The sequence below is a fragment of the Sceloporus occidentalis genome, unplaced genomic scaffold, assembly GCF_023333645.1.
Source record: "Sceloporus occidentalis isolate IW3139 unplaced genomic scaffold, rSceOcc1.0.p SCAF_183, whole genome shotgun sequence".
Taxonomy (NCBI): domain Eukaryota; kingdom Metazoa; phylum Chordata; class Lepidosauria; order Squamata; family Phrynosomatidae; genus Sceloporus; species Sceloporus occidentalis.
The window spans coordinates 1072502-1098924 of NW_028317163.1; the positions used below are offsets into that span (position 1 = coordinate 1072502).

Here is a 26423-nt window from a genome sequence, read left to right on the forward strand (position 1 = left end):
AATCTGCAGAATTGTAGATTTAGCAATATTTTCATGAGATCATTACAGCTTAAAAAACTTTTCATAGAGGTTATTATGTGACATTTGCTAATAAAAATTATTATTCCCCAGGAAATATAGATATATTTACAAAAACATCCCGCCTCATTATTTTGATTGAGCAAAAATAACATACGCGGACGTCTTCGGTTATCAAACATACTGTTTTTTTTATGACATTGTTTTGTTGATCTATAGAAACTAAACAGACGTTCGTCAGACCCATCTGTCTGTCGATGTGTCAGAATTTTTCAGTTTACACGAAAAAGGACCATAATACAATGATTTTTTTTTTTAAACCGCGTATAGTTAATTGCTATCATTTTGAAATAAAGATTTAACATATACATAAGGCACAAAGTTAGAAAATAAACATTAAAAAAATGCAAAAAGTTTTGTAAGATGCAACAATGTATCAGTTGTATTCTACAATAGTGTTTCCATACAGCTAAGTAGATATCCCTATTAACTTTGCTGCCTCCTAATCCTTCCTAGATATATCTTTCTGGGGTCAACAAGAGTCAACATAGTTATATTTGATTGAGTAGCAAGTGAAGGATGAGCGGTAGTAGTCATCAATGAGGTCACATGAGCCATGTATCCATGTGACATTATGGCATTTAAAACCCAAGACAACTTCTTGCCTTATGTTACATGGTTTTCCATTCGTGGTTGTGTAGACACTCAACACGTTCCCAGGCTTACAGTGAATATTGAAATACTACCTATACTCCTAGATATGCATCTACACGATGCATCTCTCTTCAGAAACAGATCTTTGTTTTTAACAAGGGTCAAGGGATCGCACAAGTCGCATTCACTGGCACAACAGTCCCACCACCATCTTGCCAGTACCACTAGTGGCTCTTTGAAGCCAACTTAGATGTTTCTTACAGAACAGCACAGCATGAATCTTTGGAGGTCAAGTCTTGTTTCATGTGCAGTTAAAACAATCCCTAGGTTTACGTTCTCAAATAACTAAGTAATTCTCATATTACTCACTTTGGTCAAATCAAATTAATTCCAAAAACTATTTTCCATTATGTATAGACCTTTGAATATGGCGGCCAACGAGGTACATCCACCACTGTCCACAAATAACCGCTGAATTGATGTTATTTGTTCAGCTGACAGAGTTGTCCTTAGGGGACAGAATAACTTACTCTTGACTATGAAAAACTGTGCAGATGGTCAACTGACTTCCTCTCAACAGGAGATACAGACGATAACAAAGCGCCAAGTGGTTGGCTTTATACAATAATTTAATTAACAGGAAGGAAAGCTGTCTCCTGCTTATTCCTTCCTGGGTGTAATACAGCACTAAATGATTGCCAGAAACACGGTCAACATATCGCCAAATGTTGGTTGACCCCATATGGATCTCGAAAGGTTTAGCTGCGGCACATGATTCTGGGGATTCTATTTCTGTTACATTTCCATCTGACCTTCTTATTCAAAGTTTCCTTTTCCACGAGACAATAAGGGGCATTAAATATGTATTTCAAAGGGATGGCACTTTGTTACAATGACCTTAAAGTAGATACCTTTTCTGAATAGCAGTCTTGTTTCTTTTTAATTGCACAGGTGAACAAAATAAGCGTCTACAGCTATGGCGCCCTTAATATTCATATCCTCCAACAAACCCACATTATATGCATGTTAAATAATTTCTCAGGACACAAATTCTAATCTGCTGTTTTAAAGTTTATATGGAAATATGAAAGGAAGAAATTTAAATCTTATGAGTTCTCATCCGAACGTCTTTAGGAATCTTGTATGGATATTAAATGATATATCATTATCGTAGAGCAACAGATAGAGTTGATAAATTACACATAAACATTATAAATTATGATGCTTTCAGGAAGAGTATCGGGGTATCATAAAGCTCAGCCATTGTGTTTAATTAAAAGGATAATCTTATGGGTTTGGGGTTTGCTTAGTGAAGTCCTTGCAAATATTGAAGAGCATTAGAGGACACAGAATAAAACCTCCAATACTCTCTATTCATTGTACCTCCAATATGGTACCAGTTGTCCACGTTTGATTTCGTAAAGACACATTTTGACTCTTCGTGCCAACTTGTATTTTTTTGAAATTAAAGTCTCTTCTACTTACAAACTGACCTTGCCGGGGCCCATAGATCACCCAGGTCCTGCTAATTACAAGGCCAGGCCATTATAGTCCATGAACATTAACTTTCCATGGTGCTCCACTGATAACCAGAATCTTTTGGGAAGTAAATAAGGATTCCGGTCACCAAGGCTTTGAAAAGAGAAATTCCCGTGCTTTATATCCCATACCTAATTTTTACAAATACTGTACATTTCCCACCATGTTTTTATTACTTATAATTATTATAATATAATAATGTGGCTCAAGAGATATATTTTTTTCCTTGTTTTTTCATTAGATTTTTTTTTTTAAGCTAACAATATTTTTGGGGTTTGTGTAATACAAATACATTTTCGGTGCGGACGAAATCTTATAATTCGAAATAAAGTTTCTTTTTTTCTACACAGTAAAATATTTAATGTAAATCAGTTTAATTTCTGTTCCTATCATAAACCGACCCAATTATTAATTGCAGACTTGGCCTGGACTCTGACATAAATCTCCCCTCTCATTATAAATATTCATGACTTGCAATGAGAATATATAATACGTATCCTTCATAGCCTAAGACTCTCGTGTGTTAAGCAATGAGTCTAAACCTAGCTTTATTCTAAGATCTTCCCGATGGTGTTAATTAACAAAAAAAATTCTACTTTCGCCACTGACATTGGGTAAAGCCCCATGAGGATCTTCGTTAGATGGTCATCTACTGGAAAAGAAAGGCTTGTAAATTTGCCCTGAATACCTTTATGGTTACTTTGTTTATTTTCATTCAATACTGAAGATTTTGGAACAAAACACAATGGGATCTTTTTTTGCCAACATTCTGCCAACTAAAGTCTCGTTTTTTTTAGAAAGTTCTGCATATATTAATGAAGCTCTCACATTCTGCAAATAAATGTTTCATCCTTTGCTCAAAAACTACCTCCAAGTCACAATATTTTTAATGAGTAGCCTTTAACATTTTCTATGAATTGGGGGTTAGGAGCAAAGTTCTATTAAAATGATCTGTAGTCTTCATACTTAAAAAACTCATTTTTTCTCAATAGAAAAGATGATGAATCAGGTTGGTTCTGGGCAGATAGATATTTGACTAAGCAATTTCTTCTTTTTTTTTTTTTGGTTTATTAGCTTGTGTGACAAGTTTTCCTGTTGGCAGGCACCCCGGAGAAAGGTTGAAGGTGATAAGGAGTCCAGCTCATAAAATCCGAACGGCTGGACTTTCAGGACAGCAATTATGATCTAGAATGCTTGATTGAATTTGATTAATTCTGAAGAGCGATGATACGAAGTACACAAATGTCACAACGAGAATATATCAGCAATTGTTATTGTGTACTAAAAAGACGAAGAAGAATTGGCTAGGCAACATAGTTATAGCTTATAAAAACAGATCGCAGATAAGGGTATGGCCATTAAGCATTTTAATAGGTGATGTTATAGTGAAAAATTATTTCCTTCAACATTCTCTTTTAGATGAGAAGTCCAGACGTGAAGCTGGCATGGAGGAAACCAGTACCAGTTACAAATACTCATGTATCTCTTTCCACTTTAAGTTGTTGGGTAAGTGTGCTGGGTAAGTGTGTTACTTTGTAGCTCCCCGAGCGATCCATTGTGCATTAGAAATATTGTATCCATTGGTACAGCAGCTGTTTCAACAGACAAACTATGTAGAGCCCCACAACTTCATACTTTCAGAAGAGGTTTTCACCTGGACCAGTATGAGAAGGTCGGCCATACCCTGGCCTACGAGGCTGAAGAGCATCTTGTCTTTGCATTATGCCTCTGATTACATTGGTGACTTGTACAACCTTGGTACCTGGAAACTCACAAACGACCGAACTAGCACACATGCCTTAACTGCTGCATCAAAATCCCTCAAAGGGCCAACAAGGGCCACTTTGGCTTAAGGGAATGTGGTTAGAGATGAAGCTGGAGGGGAGGGGGACTTTACCAAAACTTTTTCTGTGACTGTGATCTGTTGATTGCTATTTATGTAACCAAGGCATGTTTTGTTCATGCATTACTTTAACTTCAGGACCATTTCACGTTGGAATGCTAGTCTGGTCACCAAGAAAGCGTTAACACTCTTATCTAATCACGTGTTACCGCAAGGGTTATACACAGAAAATATCATTTCTAACCAACCAAAGATTTAATTCCTCGTGCCGCAGAACAGGAGAATGGTAAATTAACTGGGAACCAAACCAATATCATTAATAATCGCATTGCATGCATTCATAGACCAAAATATGGCTGACCGTGCCTATTACCAAATGAGCCCATACATTTATTACATCGCTTGCCAGATGGCTACATGTGCAAGTTCTCTGCTTTTGTATCTACTGATTTTATGCAGACAGGGGAAACTTATTACATTAGATACTAAATATAGCCACATTCTGGGAAATCGCCCAATGTAATGTTGATACATATTTATATTGATGCCTCTTATTGTCACTTTATCTTTGGCACAGTGAATGCTGACTCATTTTTGTGTCATTTTAACGATACTTCATTAGAGTCAACGAGGGTACCTGCTACACCACCACATCTTGTGCCTTAAATTACTGATAAAGAGCTTGGGGGGGGCATGAAGCCAGGGCTGTAACTTCCATGGGGCATGAGGGGCAGCTGACTCAGGTGCCGCAAGGAGAGGGTTGTGCTGGAAAATGTAAATTTGATTCCAGGGATAAATATGACGTCAGCCAGGGGCTTTACCTCTGACCGTGACCAGGCACCAGGCTTTGGAGGAAGACGGAGGACAGAGGTCTTCTTCTGCCATTAGATGGCCACATAAAGGAGCTCTCATAGTTGTTTAACCACAGCAGGTGACTTTTAACCCGTTTTAGTGGACTTTTAGTTTGGTAAGCGGACGGCCAGCGCCCAGAGTCTCATCACAAGGTCCTTGCCCATAACATGCCTGCGCTAGATGTTTACCGGGGATCATTATTCAGAAAAATGCTGAGCTATAGCTCCTTAAACAGTATTTTAACCAAATCTGTAAATAAAAAGGTAACACAGCGGGACGTATAAAACGGATATCAGTTTTGGAAACGAATGCCACACAAATAGCATTCAGACAGGAGGAAGGACTCGGTCAGGCATCACGGAGATGGGACATTCGTATGGATTATCCGGAGCCTGGAAGGCCAGAACGGATTAGCGCAGGCTGCTTGCGATCCGAGTTACCAGAATATATTAACAAATTAAAACATCAGAGGATTTCTGAGCCAACATGCCCAATGTAAACAGGCAAATGGCATGGCATTTGAGGAGGAGATCCACAGGTTCCCTGGTAGAATGCACATGGGGGGGATGGGAGACGCAATCCGACACATTGGCGATGAGCACTGAAGCCTTACACCCTTTCACTGCCAGAACACCGACCTGATCACTGGCCAGTAATATGAATTGCTAGTGAATGCTGAGGACTCAGGGGTGGCTGCTAGAAGCCCAGCATTCTATGTTCTAAGGACTCCAGACAATAATAATCAATTTTTTTATCAAATTTAAATTTGTAGAAAACCGATAACATGACTATAGGGGACATCTGGGGGCGCAGCATGTCCAAGAGTGACTTTTTGAGCCCCCTGGTTTTAACTGTCTCCAATCTATGTATGCGCAGGTTACTTATATGATGACATCATACCAAGTGCCATGTTATGACACTTGGTATGATGTCATCACATGGCACTTCAGCTCCTTGTGACCAAAAGCCAGTATAAGGTAAAGGGGTCTGTTGATGAAAGCATGGATCCCCTGGCTCTCTCGCTGGACCACCATGGATGTTGCCACTGGAAAGCGTTCACCGTATACAGTCGTGTAAACCTGAGGTGGGATAGATAAGAAGTGGTGGGGACAGAAACATGGTCGTCCATCAGTTCTGATCATGCATGGGACCCTGCTTAAATGTTATGATTAATAAATGTTTCACCGACATGGGGAGCTGTTCAAAATACAGAGAGGGATATCTATGGTCTTCAGGTTCCAGGAGGACAAATGAGCAGTGAGCAGAGCTATATTTATTCCTTCCCATGGTGTCCCCATTAATTTGTGTTAATGCATCATCAAGGAAAGCATTATTTATTCATAAATCAATTGCTTTCATTCATCGAAGTTCAACGCTCTGTGATCTGGGATTTGCAGAACAGAATTTGCCACAAGAATCACTGCACCGATTCCACCGAACACAGCCGTCGGTGAATGCTGCAATGTTCCTTGTTAGCGAACACGATGCCATGCTCTATCACTAAGATAATATCTCACAAACATTCATGCTAGATTGTTCGGCGGCTTTGGGAGAAACATCCATGAGTTTGATAAGATTAGATTGTAAGCTCTCAGGAACAGGGCCCCATTACCTATAAGAAAACTTCATTACTTCCATTACTATGTCTAATGATTAAGCCATCAGTATTGTTAAATGCTATCATTTCATTTTCTGTCTTGGGAAAACCGTGCCTTGGACAACCCTCCTCTGGCGTGGTCTTCTATAGGGCACGCGGCGCAGACATATTCTACGACCACAGCGACACAGCGTGTGTATAACGGGAAGATGGTGCTGTCCCTTTAAGAGCTGTCCAGCCTCGTTCAGCTTACCCGAGTGAGACGTTGTGAGCAGACGTACTCTCTATCAGCAGACGGCCATGCGGATCAGTAACACCCGTAGCTTCCTGTTCCACCCAACCGCCAGTTTTCATTAGACCGAGCTTTAACCCTTACCCAACCACGCAAGTCTATTCTACCAAACATTAAGATGTGGTTAATATGTATCCACAAACGGAACACTCGCACAATTTGTATCCCATTCCGCACACTTTCTTTTTTTTTTTTTTGGCTGAAAAAAAACATTTGAAAGAATTAATAAAATTTATCCCGCACCCAAAATTACTTTCGCAACCATCAAATCTCCAGCATTTTTTTTTTTAGTCTGCAGAAAATAACCCCCGCATCCTCTCCAAATCCCAGACAAACGACCGCAGTTTAAAATGTACTTCATTAAAAACAAGCTGCCCGAACGCAACCTGCAATGCAGAGGCGCCGCAAAGCACCCGCCACACTCCATTCTACGTTTCATTGAGATGCCTCCATTGTTTCGCACGCATCTGGACCTGCGTCCCTCGGTTTTCTCGTACCCGGTGACCCTTCTTTTCACAGAACACCCATTCACAATCACGGCAGCTCTGCTGAATGCACCAAGACGGCTGCACTAACCATCTGTCTTTCCGAGCTGGGTTTTCACCGCACTGTTTACGATTCCAAACATCTATTACAACCCACCCCCCCCCCCGCCACCACCAAAACCCCAAACATTTGGCACCGCTCCACAAACAGTCTAATGGCAGCTTAACCCGTAATGCACCAGAAACAAGGAGGTCCTATTTCTAATTAAAAAATAAAAATAAAATACCCAAAAGATGAAAATGATTCTCCACTTGCCTGGATCCACCTTGAAATTCCAAATGGAACGAAAACATAAACTCCTTTTTTTCTCCAGGAAAGGGGGGGGGGGGGGATTGCAAGATCTCTTCAAAGCTCCGTTAAGCAGAAATACACAACGCAGGGGGTTCTAAGATCAGCTCGGTTTATTTGCATAAGGGTTCTCACGGCCGTACGACAAAAGGTTTGCGAAGAAGAAAAGGCGTCCAGCTAGCTGTGCCTCCCAGTACATGAAGGGAATGCAGAAGGATGCCTTTTATATTATTGGTGACATTAGTAACACATGACAATTTACATCTGTATGGAAGCAGCGAGCGTAAGCAAGTGCCGCGGCATCGCAGGGCCACACAACACACACAGGCCGGGAAGACTTCATACAAACCACAACTTTCTACCAATTACTTAATGGCGGAAACCGTATTAGCACCCGAAACAGAACCACGAGAGATATGCAAGGAAAGAGGCACTTAAAAAATAAATAAAATATATATATATATATATATATATATATATATATATATATATATTTCAAGTTACTATTATTATTTATTGTTTTATATAGCTGTCTAGAATATTCAGTATCTATCTAAAATATATTATATTTGGGGGGAAAAAATTAAAACATTAAATTTCCATCATAGCTAAATGTTTTCCCTTTTGCATGTTTGGACTGTAAGAAGCGCTGCAGAAATTGACGCCATATAAATAAAATAATAATAATAATAATAAAGATAATAAATAATAATAATTATTATTATTATTCATTATCTTATTATTAAGATAATAAAGATAATAATAAATATTAATAATAATAATAAATAGTATGCCTATTGTCAATATATAGGTAGGGCTCAACCTAACCTAAAAAAAAACTAAAATTGTGGATATATTTTTATTTCTTTGCTAACCACAGGGTTTAAGTGCACAGTGTATAATGCGGCATGTGTTACAACTACTATGTGTTCATTAAGTAAACCAAGTCACACAGACACAAGATCCCATTCTCCTTCATGTCTGGACATCTGGCACGTTCTTCCTAAGATTACAAAAGGCCGTAAACCCCGACCTTGGTGTGACCTTGGACTGTCATTCCTAATGTTGAGCTCAAGGGTCAAAGTGCAGGTCTTAAAAAAGTAACTATATATATATATATATATATATATATTCTGATTTTGTAGCGCAGACAGCAATTTGATTGTATTGTTCTTCAAATGTTTCAATGGGAAGGTTGTGAATGATTGTAACAACTAACGTTTGGCTCTGGAAGAGTATATCATGTGCCTCCTAATTGCCCCATTACTTATTCACAAACACAGTGGACAGTATTGTCCAAAGGACCACATAAGTCGATTAATGGATTTGTTTTATTAAGTTTCATTTATTTAAATAGGGACTGTCGTATTCCACATTATACCAGATCCCAATTCTTACACCTTTACACATCATATTACTCAAGCTTTCTTTTTTTGTCTTTCTCCTTTTTCTTATTTTCTTTAGTGCTGTGTGTGGGAGCTGCCATCTTGCTGTCCCATCCGGCAGTTTAAATTGCCCCTCTGCCCTTAAGATAGCTGTTATAAAGTGATAATAGCTTTACAGAGGACATTATGTGGCTGGAAAGGATGTCTGGTGCTAGAGGCTCTGCTAGACCAATGCGGGGAGAGCCCATGATGTGCTAAATAATGGGAATAAAGGAAAATATACTTAATATGCCTTGGCTATGCCTTTGGTGGATGTCAGAGCACAGAGCCCTGACCTCATCAAACACCTTTGGGATGAACCGGAACGGAGATTGCGAGCCGGGCGTCTTGTCCAACATCAGCACCTGACCTCACAAATGATGAATGGACGAAAACTCCCCAAAATCTTGTGGGAAGCCTTCCCAGAAGAGTGGAAGACGTTATATCTGGAAAGGGGGGGCCAACTACTCATTAATGTCTATGTATTTAGAATATGACTCTGTTGGTGTAATGGTCAGGTGCCCCAGTACGTTTGTCCATAAGTGTAACTCTAACCACTTTAGGTCAGACTAAAAACTATTTTTTTCTATGGCCTAAGATCACTAAAAAACGTTATTTTTCCATCTGCCAATATGGTCACAAACATGAAATGCATATAAGCCAAAAAAAAAGTTGGGTTGAGACGACTTACAGTCTAAATGGTACATTCTACATCAAGATTTTGACATCATTCTTTTGAAAACCAAAAAACATATGACCTTTTTAAACTGTTTTTAAAGAGTTTTTCTTTTATGCCTGTAAATCCAACCATTAAAAATAAAATTAAACAAAACCAAGTCATAAGGGTCACTCAAATTATGTTATTCTCATATAAACATGTTTCCATCAGGCAAATCTTCAGATATATTTTACTGCGGCTAAACACTAGGCAAGTAAAGTATTTTAAGAACCTATTTAAATAATCCCGTTTTTGACAAATCTCCATGAATGGCATTTGGAAACTCTTCACAGTGAAAACCATAAATTTATCCAACCACTCAGGTAAATAACTAAGTAATAACAAAGAAAACACACAAAAGTAAAGTTTCTTTGCTAAGAATGTGAGCTTTGAAGCTTTTTTTTTTTAAAGTTCTAAAATAAACTAATCTATTGTGCTGCAAAGTGTTCTGTGGAGCTGCCTGTAATAACTGAACCACTAGGAGGACAGCAATGGATGAAGCCATCATGGGTTCCTCATGGTCAACTCAACTCAACTTTGTGGTTGAGTTGACTCAAAGCTCTACGCGATGATACTGTTGGTTTGTTGGTTACTTCATAAGGGAGGTAGGAATCAGGAAAATACAGAGAATCTTACTGTCAAGAGAACAGTTGACACCCTTAGCCATCGGGATCATGATTATGAGATGGAGCAGACATAGACCTTTTATGAAGGTAAATGCCCTTCGAAAACATCATCTTTCACAATGTTCTACTGCTGTATTCCACCGCATCTCTACAAATAAACAAGCTTAGCATAACAGCAGGCTTATTTCCCTTTAGAAAATGTGTGGGTCGAAACTCTCCTCTTGTGCAATTGTTTCAACAGATGAAGCAGGTAATCTAGTGACATCAAAATCAACCTAAATGCAGAGGAGGAAGAATGGAAGGATTATCACTGAACATAATAGCCGTTCACAACCAAAAAGGGTAAATAACACACTTGCGTTCCACGTTCTTCCGAGAACAAATGATCTCTGGATGGTTCTCCAGCGTATTCTTTAAAGCTGCGACGAATCTCCTTTTATAAAATTGATGAGTCAAATAATGCGTCGCGTTCCAATATCTCAAAATTGGATGCGAAGTTTTCTTATGAGAAACTTGTCTAGAAAGTTTACCGAATGTCCTCTTCTTAGGTCCATTCCCTGAATAAGTGAACCAAAAATATATATTTACAGTAGTTTGACCTTCTGAAAGGAACATGTTGGCGCGATTCCTGGTCGTAGTTAAACTCCAGACCCTCTGAAGGTACAGAGAGACTTTTGTTTTGGATTGTTTGGATTAAGAGGCTTTCTGCTGAACTCTTTGCCAAGAGATCTCACACCTGTGGAGGATCGGAGTATCAGCTCCAGCTGATCATTGTTTTGGACCTTTAAATAACCCACACTCACAGCCACGCTTTACCCTTGGATGGTCCTGCCTCTGTATAGTACCAGCGCATTGTTGTTGATCTAGTTCCTGTTGTGACGCTGCTTGTTTTCTGCGCTTTGGCATTCAATTAGCCGATTTCTGGCATTCTGACCTTGGCTTTGGGCTTCGATTATCCAACTTCTCCTAAAACATTGAAAGTGGGGGAACTTGTGGTGGAACCCGGTGGATCATTAGTAAGTCCCACAGCTGCTCAACCTGAGGGGGAACCGTTGGAGGGTATAAAAAACTCCACTTTGGTCCCAAGTGGGTCCTCTTCTGGTATACATTGAGCTCCGTTCGAGACGCTGACAAATATATAGTGATTCAAGTGAATAATTCTAAGCTAAAATTCTGGGAGGGTTCTCAAGGAGGGTCTATAGGGGGCAATTTCCCATGATGTGCTGATATTCATATTTAGAGCCAATACCAAAATCGTATTCTTTCTTTATTTTTTTGTGCTGCTATTAGAAGTTTCAGTGCTCTGTATTTCTAGTTTTCAAACTAGGAAAAGATAGAACACTAGAACTATCAGATTGAATGCTGCTGTTCAGGAAAACATTACATATGGCACCTCGTCTGTTTCATATTGGTTTTTTTTTAGTTTTTGTGATTTTGGAACCCTCATAACCCAAAGGGTTCTTTACGAGGCCTGTCTACATTATGCTGTGGTTTAAACAACCAAAATTATGGTTTTATACTGCTTACTAGTGAGCCAGGACGGATAAAATCTTGTTTGGTGATATTAATTTTTAATGCCTCCACAACAATATATCTGCCAAGGCTACTGTGTAAATAACGGAAATGTCTTTGTTGCTGCCAAGAATATTAATTGCTTTATAAATGAAGTCGGAGAAGACATTGAAGTGTACTTTTCTATGCAAGCAGCATCGTATTCTGCGGTGTAAAATAATACCACTTGTATTCTACTGGAAATTAACTGTTGTCGTCCTTTAGGACAACAATAAAAATACTGTTCCTGATAAAACAATTTGTTTTTTCACAAATAAATTTACGTTATCCAGCATTGTATTTGCAAACCACGATCCTGTCCTGATAGCATCATCTTCGCCCTAATTTTAAAAGTTGAAAAGAAAAATAGACAAAACTAAAATTATTATACGGGGCACGCTGATAAAATGTGGATGTTTAAAAAAAAAAAAAAAAAAAAAAAAGGCGCTTCGCTATATGTGGCCATCACACTTTTGAGCAGAGCTGGTCAAATGTAAATATTCTTCCTGCAGGAGTATTTGTAAATAATAATGGGTTTAACCCATTTATTCCGGCCACCAGCTACCTGCTTTGATGCATAGTGGCGCTCTGATCCATGATGATCCTTCCCTTCCTCCATCTTTTCATACAACATCAGATAGTTGGGAGGGAAGAGGACATGCTGGCCACCATGCACAATGCTATTTTCTGGCACGCCGGGGAACACTTAAAAAACTATAGAGTGGCTGTTGATGGGACTCAAGAGATACCTACTCTGGGCTGCTAAGGTGATCATGGACTTGGGGCAGCTGCCTCTTCTGGCATTTGTTAAAGATGCCCCAGTGAAAACTTTATGACTTCTGTTCTTTTCAGGAAACCTCCCAATGCAATGTCAGGGCTTAAGGAAATGTCATCATGAGAATAGCATAACGGGGCATTTTCCAACAATGGCGCCATTGGTTCACCTATTCCTTACCTTTCTATCTATTGGCTTATAACTGGCCATATGACCTTTGCCAAGACCTGGGATTCTGCTTCTAACTCTCCCTTGCTCCATTTGTTGATGCTTTACTAGCCAAATGTAGACGCATCCTCTTAGGGAAAGTTCTAACTATAATGCAAACCTGATAACCTCGAGCCATGATCCAAATCAGGGAACCTCAGAAAATGTCATGTTATGGTCATGAAGATATAATATAACTCATCTGAGCCAGCTCAGCGATGGAAAAGACCATCAAATAAACATTCTCTAGATCGAAGCTTGAGCTTTTTCTTTTCACTGTAGTGGCTACACCAATATCCATGTCTTCAAACTGTGTAATAAGAAAGTTATCCTCAGACAGCCCATTGAAAAGATTTAACGCAATTTCCCACGGTATGAAAAAATCCATCCGCTGATTATCATCCCTAATGGAACTTTTAATTCTAACATACTTAGAATGATACAAATCAAGTAAGCTGTATGTATACGGTCACGTGGCGGGCTGCCCCCTCCATCCAGCTCCTTTTAACACCGACATGAAACTTTTTTTGGAAAAAAAATGATTTTTGATTAGTCAAGCTCATTTTAATCAACCGAAACGGATTTGTGCTCCAAACTGTTATTTTTTGTGCTCTGTATATAATACCTAAAAGGTTTTTGACTTTAAAGGTAAGAAATAGGAGGAAATACACATCAACCACATGCAGGTAGGTCAACAACACGGTACACGCACGGCATACAGAAAGCACCACGCTGAAACCTACGGTGCTGATGCAAATGAGAGGGCTCAAAGACCGCACTCTGTTATTGTTAACCCTTCCTTCTTAACCCCTTAATGACAAAGCCCGTACATGTACAGGCTTAAAATGCATTGTTTTCAATGGGTTTAGGGACCGTTAAAACTATATATCTTGTCTCAGGGGAGATAGTAATAAATTATAACTACTGAGATGGATCTTTAAATAAATACATACTTGCCAAGAACCTAGAAGGGACATTTCCTACTGTGAAAAAAGCAAATTCGGTATTCACATAATTAAGACGAATTAGTTAAAAAATATATATATATATATATATATTCTGCATTATATTTTGCTTCTTTTAAGCTGAGATTGAGACATACTATGTTACCGTGCCATTCGTCACGCACTTATCCGTCTTGCTGACCGGCAATTTAAATTTTCCTAACACAGCTGATGGTTGCTAAGCATATGGTTTATTTAATTCAACACGATAAAGGTGTACACAGAAATCTGTTACTCGGGTGCGGAATGACAGAAGAAGAATAGCCAGTGATTTCTCCTTGTGTTATGTTATGAAATATTAATGTATTTATTTTTTTGATCGAACACGAAATGGAATTAACTTTTGTAAAATCAGATTACTTTGTAGCTGTGTTAAGACTTTGCTGGAATGATTGTCAGATACAAAGACATACACAGTATTAATGTACATTTAAATGAATATTCATTTAAAAAATAAACGAGTAGAGCAAATTAATTTCCCAAATTCTGTAAAAAATATATTTTAAAGCAAAATTTTCACCAGCAGTTGACCAGAAGCCACATTTCCAGCAAAAGAGAATTACAAAATTCACGTGATTAATAAGCACAATAGAAATGTTTTTAAAGAGACTTTACGAGCTTCTTCCATAAAATAATTGGGGTGATCTGGAGCAGGGATGTCACAAGAACTTATCATTAGCCAATAGTTACTTGGCTATATCTGATATAATCATAACCCACAGAGACACGTGCTTTTCCAGATTGTTTAAAGCATCGTACACTTAAATACGTCTCTAACCAGCAATACGGACATCTGCCAAGAGCCCACCATTACAAAGAAAACAGCGCCTACACCTATTCTACGGAGAGTTCCTGGAGTATCTGTCGAAAAGGATGTCTCACCCGATTGTTTGGGGCTAATTTATGGTTGGAGTTTAATAATATTTTTAATAAAATTTAATAATTTTATCAAAATTGAAAGGAGGCGGATCTGGACACGATTACAATAACTTGAGATTGAGTTTCTGCCCTGGGCCAGACGATAAGACGATTTTCAGGAACAGCCAAAATTCCCTTACCACCCCCCCTGGCGTCAGTTCCATTTTTAGGCTTATCGTTAAAATGATGATGTCATCAAATAGTTAATCTGAAAGTTCATTTGAGGTTTCCTCTTGAGTTACAGGTTTTTGTGAAGAACATACTTCAATGCTTCCGTCACCAAATCTTTGTTCTTTGGATAATAGGACTTATTATTCGAGAGCCTCTTTTGATACTTTGTTTATTAAATGTACAAAAGTACAATTTAGCCATAAGACGGATTTTGTCTGAAGATCAACGTACAACCTGCTTTGAAGAAAGCCACTAAACACTTCTCGGGTACAGATGAAGATAATGTTTGTAAACCATAATAAACCAACAAAAATTGAGTACTTAAATTTTATGTTCTGTATCTCCGGCAAGATATATATATTTTTTTTTTATTTCTTACAAATCGTTTAGGACAAGCTCTACGGAAACAGAGAGCCGTGTTCTCATTCCCTCAATTTAAGCTTCAAACAGATAACTTTCTATTGGAGCCTGTATCGCACGCCGTCTTTTCAGTTAAAAACTCACCATCTCGATAATAATAGATTCCCTGCTGTGGAAGGTTCCTAATAAATCCGGACTATAAATTCAAAGTAGTTTCACCAATTGGGTTTTGTTAAGAACATTGTGTTACAAAAAGAAATTCTATGGTGTATCTATCATGATGAGATGAATCTATTACATTCTGGCTTCTGTTAGCGGAGTATCAACTATTTTTTTTTATCTTTGTAGTCTTAAGTAAAATGACACTAAATGAACAGCCTGGATCAATTATATTTTTTAATGGATCTCCAAGTTCTACTCTGCTAAGACAAACATATAATAGATGGAGCCTTGTGACCACAGTGATCCAGTGATGAGGCACTATTGGTGTTTTTTGAGTAGACGTTGGGTGAAGCATTGGGTGAAGAATGAGATAATGAGTAGTGTAAAAACCTAGGTAGGGTAGAGATCCAATCCAATTGTCTCTGATGATTATAGCATCATGTAGAGCAATGGAGTTGAGTGACTTGTCTAGCACATAGATGGTGGAGAAACCTACCGAGACTATCATCTGCCATTTAAAGCTTGGACAACATCCTACTAACTGACTTGGTATGCTTATGATCCCAAAATCATAAGATTTAATAAAAATACTTATTTAACTCAACTAATTCTGCATTTTTTAACTTCTCTTGCTTTCCTTAGGCCGCTTGTCAACAGATTTTGCTCACCATGACAAAATGTCATTATTCAGTCTAATTAAGCTGTGTAATTGGTCATCATTAACTCAGCTCTAGCACAGAAATGATAAGTTCTCAGGTAGTCTTCATGGTCCACCGGATAGAGTTAAATTAGTCCTTTAACCCCTTCGCGACCTTTGCCGGTTCAGGACCGTCATAACAAGAAGGTCACTAAATGACCTTTGACGGTCCTGAACCGTCAAAAAATTAAATAAGCTTAGAAAGTGATCAAGGATCACTTTCTTCGCTTAAACGGCCTTGCTGCAATGCCTCGATGTCGAGGCATTCAGCAAGGCCGAGATCGGCATCGGGGGCCATGTCTGGCCCCTCCCCGGGGCGTCAACAGCCGCCATACATTGTATGGCGGCGGACGCCCGTTTTAAAAGCGTTTAGGAGGCGATCAACGATCGCCTCCTAAACTTAAAAGGTGTCGCTGGAATGCCTCGATCAGGAGGCATCCAGCGACACCAAACACTTACCTCTGGGTGGGCTGTGACCGCTCCGGAGAGCGGTCACAGCCGCCGCTGCCGGTGATCTTCGCCATCAAGCAAGATGGCGGCGGCCCGGGAAATAAAACAATAAAGACGAAAAAGTTCGCTAGAGGGTCTCCAGACCCTCTAGAGAACTGGCTCCACTTGCTGGTTGAATACAGGTACTGCATTCAACCATGCAAGTCAATGGAGCCCAGCTTTCTAATCACTATGTGATTAGTAAAATATTCAAAAAAAATAAAAATAAATAAAAAATGGAAAAAAAATAAAAAAAAAATGTGCTAACATTTAAAAATAATTATGCAGTGATGTCACTAGATGAACCATCCAGTACCAGCAAAATGTGTAAAAAAAAAATATAAAAAAAGTATTAAAAAAATAAAATTAAATTAAAAAATAAAGTTTATTATTTTGAGCAAGTGCTAAAATTTCTCAAAAATCTCAACAAAGAGTTAAAATAAAAGCACTTCAAATACCCAAGGGGTGTCTAATATATAAAAAAAATGGCTGATGGGGTAAATTGGAGTGGCCTAGCTCAAAGATAGGGCATAGGTACAGACTGACCAAAATGGCGAAAAAAAGCGCACTTCCCAAATGTGGCATTTTAAATCTGAAACAACCCGCCAAACCCATGCATGTCGGGTATCACTGCACTCAGGAGATGTTCCTGAACACACATTGGCGTGTTGTTTGACAGTGGCATATACCAGGACCTGTATATCTATAACTAAAGTACAATTTGTGTGAAAAAAAATAAAAAAAATTACTATTACAAAGTTTGACAAAGTGTAGTTGTATAATTGGTGCATGGAAAGGGTTAAAATAACAGCATTTGGAATACCCTGGGGTGTCTAGTTTTCAAAAATATATGGTTTGAATGGGTTAAATTGAGTTAACCGGCTTCAAAGATGTTCCAAAGAGGAGATGGAGGCAGACTGACCAGATTTGTTAAAAAAGATTTGGAAATCATAAAACGCTGCTTGTACTTATTGCCCTATAACTTACAAAAAACAGCAAAAAAACATAAAAACATTGGGTATTTCTAAACTCAGGACAAGTAGTAGAATCTATTTAGCTAGTTTTTTTACTTGCTTTTTTAGGTGAGTAAAAGATTTTTCAAATAAAAGTCATAAAATGTGTTTTTTTTTTCAATTTTTCACCATGTTTTTTTAATTTTTTTTATAGTAAATAAGATGATACGATCAAAATAATGGTATCTGAAGAAAGCCCATCTTGTCCTGAAAAAAACAATATATAACTTATGTGGGTACACTAAATGGGTGAGGAGAAAATTACTGCTGAAAACACGCACCACAAAAGTGTCAAAACAGCCTCGGTCCCACAGGGTACAAAACGAAAAATGAGCCCGGTCCTTAAGGGGTTAAAACAACAGCTATTTGGTGACTAAACAACAAATAATATATAGCGGACTTTTCGCAACACTGAATGCCTGCGTCCGAGGTCCAGGGAATTTAAATAAGATGTTCAGATCCGTTACTTACAAGGCACCGCATGGCGATAAAGATTATCTCGGATAATTTGTTGTAGTTCGTGGTCTGGAGATGCTTTCTGAAACCTTTGGTTCAGGTAATGTCTCAGATCCTTGTTTAGTCGGCTTCCTGCACACAAAAAAAGAAGATAAAACAGCATTTTAAGTCACATATTTTCTTTTTCCATTTCCAAGGCATGGTGAACATTATCGGTACGAGCAATATTTACTTTTACAGCAAACCCAGAACGTCGATATTCCTGTGTCTTTCTTGAAAGTCTCCTATATCTGGAAGCCGATCCAAGCATCCACTAACTAAGGGTTGGGTTGATCCTGTGGTTAAAACCCTTAGTGTCTTCTAGGGAAGATCCCTTAGGTTTCCCCCTCATTGTTGTAACTCAGCTGAGTGAAAAAGATATTGAAAGTGCCTTCACGCCCCTGACATTGATAGGACTAAAGGACAGCGGATGTTTCCTTTGGGCCAATAGAAACTAGGTAAACTATTTTCCCATGGGTGGTGACCTCCAATATGGAAGATCTAGAGTAAACTCTACTATGTCCATGAGCCACTCACATAACAAACCCATAGCTCATGAAATGTGCCTCATCGGAGCTCATGGTCAATATCTTCATCACAACTTGACACTCACAGATCTGAGTAACCTCAACCCGGTTTGACTATAATCTCCATTGCCTAGGTGCTCGACGGGGATGGTAGAGTTTGCAGTTGAACCACAAATATCCTATCACTAGGGAACCATGTCTTTCTCATCAACTTGATGGTCCTTCACAATTTTAAAAACTAGTTAAAATTATAAAAAAAATATGTTTCCAAACATAGCTTACGGTTGGATAAATCTTGCTCCTAGTGAGTGCCGAGCACAATGATATAATAAATAATAAATAAGGATATTAAAATATCATGACATCTTCTGAACAACTTTAAAAAAAAAAATATATATATATATATATATATTATATATATATATATATATATAATCTAAAATGATTGATTTACTATCATTGCCAAGGTAAAAATAGAACATTTAAAAGTCTATTACTAACCAAAATTGGGTAAAATGTATCTTCTTAATTAGGATTTACTGGGGAAAAAGCTTTGTTGTATTTATTTTTCAATTTTATTGGTCTAGGAGAAAGGTTTTTAAATTGCTGTTCGAGTGAAAAGCTGCCATTTGGCAGTTTGCAGAGTCAGCAAATAAACTGCAGAGCTTATGCAAAGATAATGTTCTTTTTTTTTTTGTGGGTGTACATTTATAATGAGACGTTTTTCGAGATGACACGAAAGTTGTGTCGAGCAATTAAGAGGAAATTAGTTTATCCAGTTAACATTGATTTCCCCAAACTAAATAAAATCCGACCATATTCCAAGTGGCTAATAACTCCCCGACTCGCAATAAAGGAGCAGTTTTAGAAGAAATATTCAATCTTAATTCAGGATATAAACACAGCCCCGTTTAATAACTCGCGCTAACAAGAAAAGGGTCACGGATTCTACGTCAATGAATCCATCATATTTTAAGTGATTTGAGATCAGTATCTCTCATAATGGAGAAAATGTTCAGCATCCTTCTGGTGCCGAAAAGATTGATGCGAAACGCGTCAGTTAAAGCGTTCATGATTTAAGCAGCCCTTTTAAAATCTTAAGCTCTCTGTTTTAATGGCGCCATAAACACCTCTTAATAAATGGTTTCTAATGACCGTCATGTCTTATCTTTATTTGTCCTTGGAAACAGTAATAAATATTTTATGTTAAGTTTGCATTGGTTCATGTGTTTTATTGCACGGTTCGGATTCATGTTTCCAAGACATTTTAAGACCTCAATAATTTTTCTCTAGAGTGGCAGATACTATAGTCAACTTTTAACCAATATACAATAAAAAAAAAGTCATGTTCAGGCCCAGACTGGCCATCTGGCACACCATGCAAACGCCTAGTGGGCCACTGGCCGACAGCATCACACACTCACCGGATCTGCTACCTGCGGCCAGCAGCTGGACATGCCCAGCCTCAAGCTACATGAGCCAACATCTGTAGCATGCGACCACGTCTACCTAGCCATCAGAGCCACTTATACAACCAAGTGGCCACTTAAAGTGCCAGGGCGTCTCATCATTGCCAGCCCGGCACTGGTTCTGTTTCTTTCATATATATATATATCCTGTAGGTCATTGTGTGTCCACGTAAAGACACTCGAGAAGATACCATAGAGGAACTAGAGCAGTTTAGAGAAGTTTTTCCTTCTAAAACACACCAGTATCTATACTAACTCATATATTGGGACGTTCCGGTCAATCTACACCCTCGGGTCTCGTAAAATGTGACCCGTCAGCGATATGCACGCTAAAAGTCCCGTTCGGAAGCATCTGCCCGTTTCCCCCGTAAACCCTTACTTGTGCAAAGGTTTTAGCGAGCTTCAATAAAACCATGCTTTTCCGATGATTAAACATCTATTTTAATAATGGATTCTGACTGCCCTTGCTACAACCTTTGTGCGGCGTTGCACAACATTGTCATTACAATATGGCGTTAACTGCAAACAATTAATATCAGACCACATCATCTGCAAGCTAATTAATTTGATACGTTAGTCCTTCCAAGTAACCGTATTTACCTTCCTGTTAAAAGTATACGATAAAAATAAAAGTTTTCAAATATTTCTATGTTGTGTAATCTATTCACACATAATCAGAGTCTTTTAATTGAGAGTTTACAATTTGTGATCTTAATGGTATTCAGTGAAACACTTTGGGTAAATGACCTTAGTAAAATATAAGTCAAATTATGGAAATCTGTCCTTCTCGGTGTAATTGGGCGAAACTGATGCCTTGCGGAATTAGGGAAGCGTTGTCAGAAATGCGCGTTTATTTTCCGTGTTTGCTGAGTAGATGGATTTTAATGTATAATTACCGTGAGTTGTGCCATAGATAATAAACCTACATTTTAACATATATCAGTGAATTGGCTTCTTGTACTAGGATATATATTTTAACAAGCTTGAGAGAACATGGCTCTCTTTAGTTAAATCTGTAAAAAAAATCTTTAAAAAAAACCAATGTTGTTGAATTTATCCTGAAAGTAAGGACGCTACAAAGAAATTATGAAGATTATATTTTTGTTTCACTGTATATTTTATCAGTTTGAATAAATTTGGGTTTACAGAGTTGTTTTTGCAGTTACTGATAATTTACACATTTTACATCTCACAAAGTTAGCATGACCCTCACAAATTTTATACAATGTAATGTGTGCTAGCAGAAACAGCAGCAGTTTAAGTAAAAAGGATGCAACAATGTATTCTTTAGAAGGAATGTATGGCAACAGAATCAAGCTGCATGTATGGGTCAAAAATTATTACTTGCAATTCCAGATCCAGCCTCAGGGGGGAGCATGTGATAAAAAAAGCACCCATAATTTACACATTGATTCTCCTCTCTAATCCTGGTTTGAACTATAAACTTATTTTCAACAGAAAGAAGCTTATTTGTCACAATTATTTCTAAAAAGTGTAAAAGGTTTTGAAATTTGGGGTTCTTGACCATGCACAGTGTAAATATGACTACTATCTCATTGGCGGTGGGGCAATTTGACATATGTGACACTGAAATGATTACCCCATACCCATACCACCCTCAATCAGCTGATCCCAGTTACTTTGTTACTTTTTATGACATTTTGTGCTACTTCATCTATTTCTACTCAATTCTAGCTTCCAGCTGCTTTACAAGAGTGATTAGAAGTAATTGGGCAATAAAAACCATCAATAATTAGGACACACTGGCCATATGGCAAGACTGTCAAAGGAAAGTGATTTATGTAAGTCAAGTTCTGCACATCTGCCACAGCTTGGATTCCATGCTTGATTTGCCCAAAAGGTCAAAGTGATGACTACAGCAATGGTGACTTGCCCAATGTACGGGGATACTAGAAGGCTACCATAATATGGATGCTTCCCAGACCCACAACCCAACAACCGGGTAAGTAAGTGAAAGAGGAAAATGTCTGATAAACATTACTACCATCCACCAGTGCTTGATGAAAACGTCTTTTTTAGCTGTGGGAGCATTTCCTGATATCTTATGACTTATGTCAAACCACTCAGAGAACACCGCCACATGCCTCATTAGAGCAGAAATAGTGTGTCTACTTGCTGAAGCCACAAAACAAGCAATAACTTTTTCTATGCCTTGTGTGTCTACTATCTGCTACAACATCACCACCACATTCTGAATGTGTTTGCTAACAATGAAGAGAATCGGGGGTCTGAGCCACCATCAGATAAGCTCCCTAGGCAGCTGCCTATATGGCCCTTAAATATTGTCTCTACCAAGGATCGATCTTGATTATTAAAGGAAGGGAAGGTTAGCACCACACAGTGTTGATTTTCATCTAACAATCCCAATTCCTTTTGGGGACAATGTGCCAAGGACTGGAAGGAAGATTATCAGTGTTCCTGTAACCCAATTTGTGACTCCCATGTCCTCATCAGCATTTACTAGACCTTAGCGCTCATGGGACATACCATATACCATTTTGCATGGCCTGTTGCCCATCAACTGGACAATAATGCCTTAATGAATCAATTAAGTTGACTATTAAGACAATACCGCACCCAATAGAAAGAAGAGTTCACAAACTGAAGTGGCGAGTAGGGCTTCGTTGCTCAGTGTTTAAGTTTGAACCAGCAGAAATAGAAGTAAAGTAATATTTTAAATTTTTTAAGCTATGCAAATATATTTTAACTTATTTATTTTTTTATTTTTTTATTTTTTAGGCAGAAAGGTCAACAAGTGAAGAATTAAAAAAGTTGCAAATGAAGGAGAGATTTCAACAGCCGAGGGTATTTTTCCGTACTGTAATCAGTTGGGTTTTTCTTTTTCCATCCTACATTTATTGCCTTTTCATGTTTTGCCACTTGTATAATTCTCTACATTACTACTGAAAAACCTTATAAATGATGTCACAACCTTTAGCAGCAATTGAAATGTAAAGTTTTAAACAGTTTATTATAATCCTTGAGAAGTTCCAAAAACTAAGAGAGTTGAAGAAATTATGCTAGAATATGTGAAATAATTTCAAATGATTTACTACCATCTGTCCCAAGGGTACCTCTTTCCTCCCTAATGCCCCTCTTTCCTCCCCTGATGCCCCTCTTTTCTATTGATCAGAATGTTTGCTGTGTATGAGGGTATCGCAGTGTTCTACAGCCCTAAAAGCCCCAATAAAGTGCATAGAAACAGCAGGAAATTGTGTTATAAATTAAATTATTGTCTAAACACTTTACTCAATTATATATCAATAGGTCATGAAGTCCCATAAAAGATCATCCTTAAGTCACTATTTAGCCACAAACCTAACCATATCCCCTAAAACTAATTTTATTAAATGGTTTCCATATATAACGTATTTTGTCCCGATAAAGGATGAACATACATCCCCTTTTCCTCCGTTTCTCTCTCTCTTCTTCTTTGAAACTATGTTGCAAAGTTAGGAGCCACAATTTGATATCTTCCGTAACATTAACACCACAAATCAATACAAATGAATATGTAAAACTATTGTTTGCATGTAACTCACAGGAAATAACCAATCTTTATTTCATGTCTCATAACACCTTCCATAAATGTTCTTTGAAGAGCTACATTAGCCGACAGTCATTTCAGTCTGTCTCACTCAATAAATCTCTCGTGACGCGCCGTTTCCTCCTGAATTAATTTGCCTGATATTATCCTGGTGATCTCACGAATGAAGGAAGATACTGCCATCCACCCAGGCAAAGCACTTGAGTTAAGAGGAACATTAAGGAGCTTATCACTGAATGGCTTGTGGCATAGCAGTAGTGAGTTAGTAGATAATCCCCTAAGAACCCAAATGTTCTTACTGTAAGAGAGGACTCTCTGATGCTCAGTATTAATTCTACTGAAGACGTTTGAGCTTTCATAAGGGTCTCCATATCGCTAGTAAACTATTCTTCTAACATTAACATTCTTCTTTTACCTGACCAGCCGAGAGACATGTTGCAGTCCCATGACTTTTCTAGAGAGCCTTCTTCTTACAGTCCAACTAGAGGCCTACTGTCATGGTGCCAGAGCTCTCTTGGTTTTATAACAAGACTGAATGTACAAATTGTGGTCCAGGTTAAGGATGGTTCCTCTGTTCATTCACCAAATTTATCATATTCCTCAGAAAATGACCATTCCATAAAGACTTCAAACGTTCCACCAAAGCATTTTCTCTTTATACTGCTTTTGTTGACTCCGCTAGAACATGGTTAGTAGACCGACCATGGCCAACTTTCGTTGTGGAGACCTCGCTGTAGTTTCCACTAATTCAGGTACACATAGTACACATATAGTTCATAGTTTTTTTGACAAGGTTTCTGTTTTATTACCGAGAGATGGATGTTATACTACATATTTGGCAAGTAAGTCCTCCCAAGTCCTTTAAACTTTAAAGGAAGAATCTAGAGCGCTTGGAAAGATCAGCATTTCTAAGAAATGCTTCCCGATGTGCATTTTCAAATCAAATGAAATTATAAACACAGACTTTTCAGCAGAAAAAGAAGCTTTACTAAGCTAAACCCCACAATAATATAACTTATGTAAAAAATGAATAGCATATATAACATGAGGTGCGCAAAACAAATGAAGAGTCAACACTGGCTTAAAAAATAAGAACCACCACAGGTGGAACGAAGGGATCGGTATTTGCAGAAGAAAACACAACAAACAATATCTTATATCTTACCAGGAACGATGAAGAGCAAACCTTGAGATACAATTCTTCTGTGACTATTTGGTTAATTAGTATCACTCCCTAAATCTAAATGCCACGAGCGTTCTTACAGCTCGCAGTCCTGACACATGACTTCGGAGACTTCGGAGACTTACAAGGCAGAAAAGTTCAACATCACACCCTTTAAGAAGGAGCTGTCGTTCTACCGGGAAGATTGACACTGAAACCTTAAAAAACATGTTGAGTTTCCGTGTAGGTGTAAACAGGTTTTTCTCTTGTAGGTAGACAGCGTGGGATCTGACATGCATTGGGCAAGGTAGAATAATCGACTGTTTGTGGCCCTCAGAATCAGGCAGGTGACCTGTCTGTTTTATTACGGCAACATTTTCAGTGATGCATTCGAGATGGGTTCTAGTATCGCAGGAGTCTACTGATAACTAATCTATTAATTTAAATCAAATGTATTACTTGCTCTGCTGGCATTTAAAGTGTTATTATTATTGACGAAATAAAATCAATAAAACACATAAAAAACATATGTGGGTATGTCAGCGGTGGGAAGAAAGAAGGACAGTACATATGAAGTCATATTCGCATCCATAGGCACTCTCTGGGTTTGACCCGGAGTCTCTGGGTGAAGTCCAGCTCCCCCCGGGTCTCCGAGTCAGTTTTGTTTTTTTCTATGGGTAAGGGAGCGGAGTATGACCACGCCCCCACACTAACGTTCTGCCTACTTTTCTTCCTCCCTTCCCAATCCCCTCCTCACTGAAGCCCCTCCCCCAGAAGGTCATTTTAACCCATTATTTGCCGTTTTATTGGTACTAGTTTAAATACTACTTTTAAGTTTACTATTAAAATGTTTGTGTTATTCACAATGTATGCTTTTTTTGTACATCACAAGCTTTGTATAAACATTAACTTGATTTTAAAAAAAACACAGAAAATTATAGTCCAACTTGTTTTGTTTTTTTTCCTATGAATCCTTTATTTCTCCTTCGCATAGCCGGTGTCTAGGAGATGGGTATAAATCTCGTCTTGAACACCGCATTGTGCCTCATTGCTTTTTATTGCACTCATTCCTAATTGCCTGGAAAGGACTGACGACTGACACATAACAGACTCTTCAGGGGAATAATATTTATATCGGCCAATGAGGTTTAAAGCTTCCTCCTAAACGTCACCATAGATACCAGCTCAAAATGACCATTAGCTTTGTGTAACATTTTAATTTCATATAACGGTTATATTTTCCAAATATTTTATGGCTATAAAATAATTTGGTCTATTCAGGAAACTAGCAAAAGGAAATATGTGGGATATCTGTGGACTGCAAGGGTGAGCCCCCAATAAACTGTACCTAAATTTATTTCTTAAAAAGTGATATAATATTTATACATTTTGATATTTATTTTTCTGGGTCACTGGAAACTGCACAGAATGAAAGAAATAAAAGTGATAATTGTAACC

At 38.2% G+C, this 26423-nt stretch overlaps 1 protein-coding gene across 2 annotated transcripts in view; it reads right to left on the minus strand.

Annotated features, from left to right (window-relative positions):
• The window catches only part of LOC149278705 (membrane-associated guanylate kinase, WW and PDZ domain-containing protein 1-like), a 152076-nt gene that overhangs the window by 65721 nt on the left and 59932 nt on the right, over nt 1-26423 (minus strand). For both annotated transcript variants that reach the window (XM_089501834.1, XM_089501833.1), the window contains exon 2: nt 18216-18332. In XM_089501834.1, the coding sequence (XP_089357960.1) occupies nt 18216-18332 (117 nt within the window). The remainder of the gene's footprint in view (nt 1-18215; nt 18333-26423) is intronic.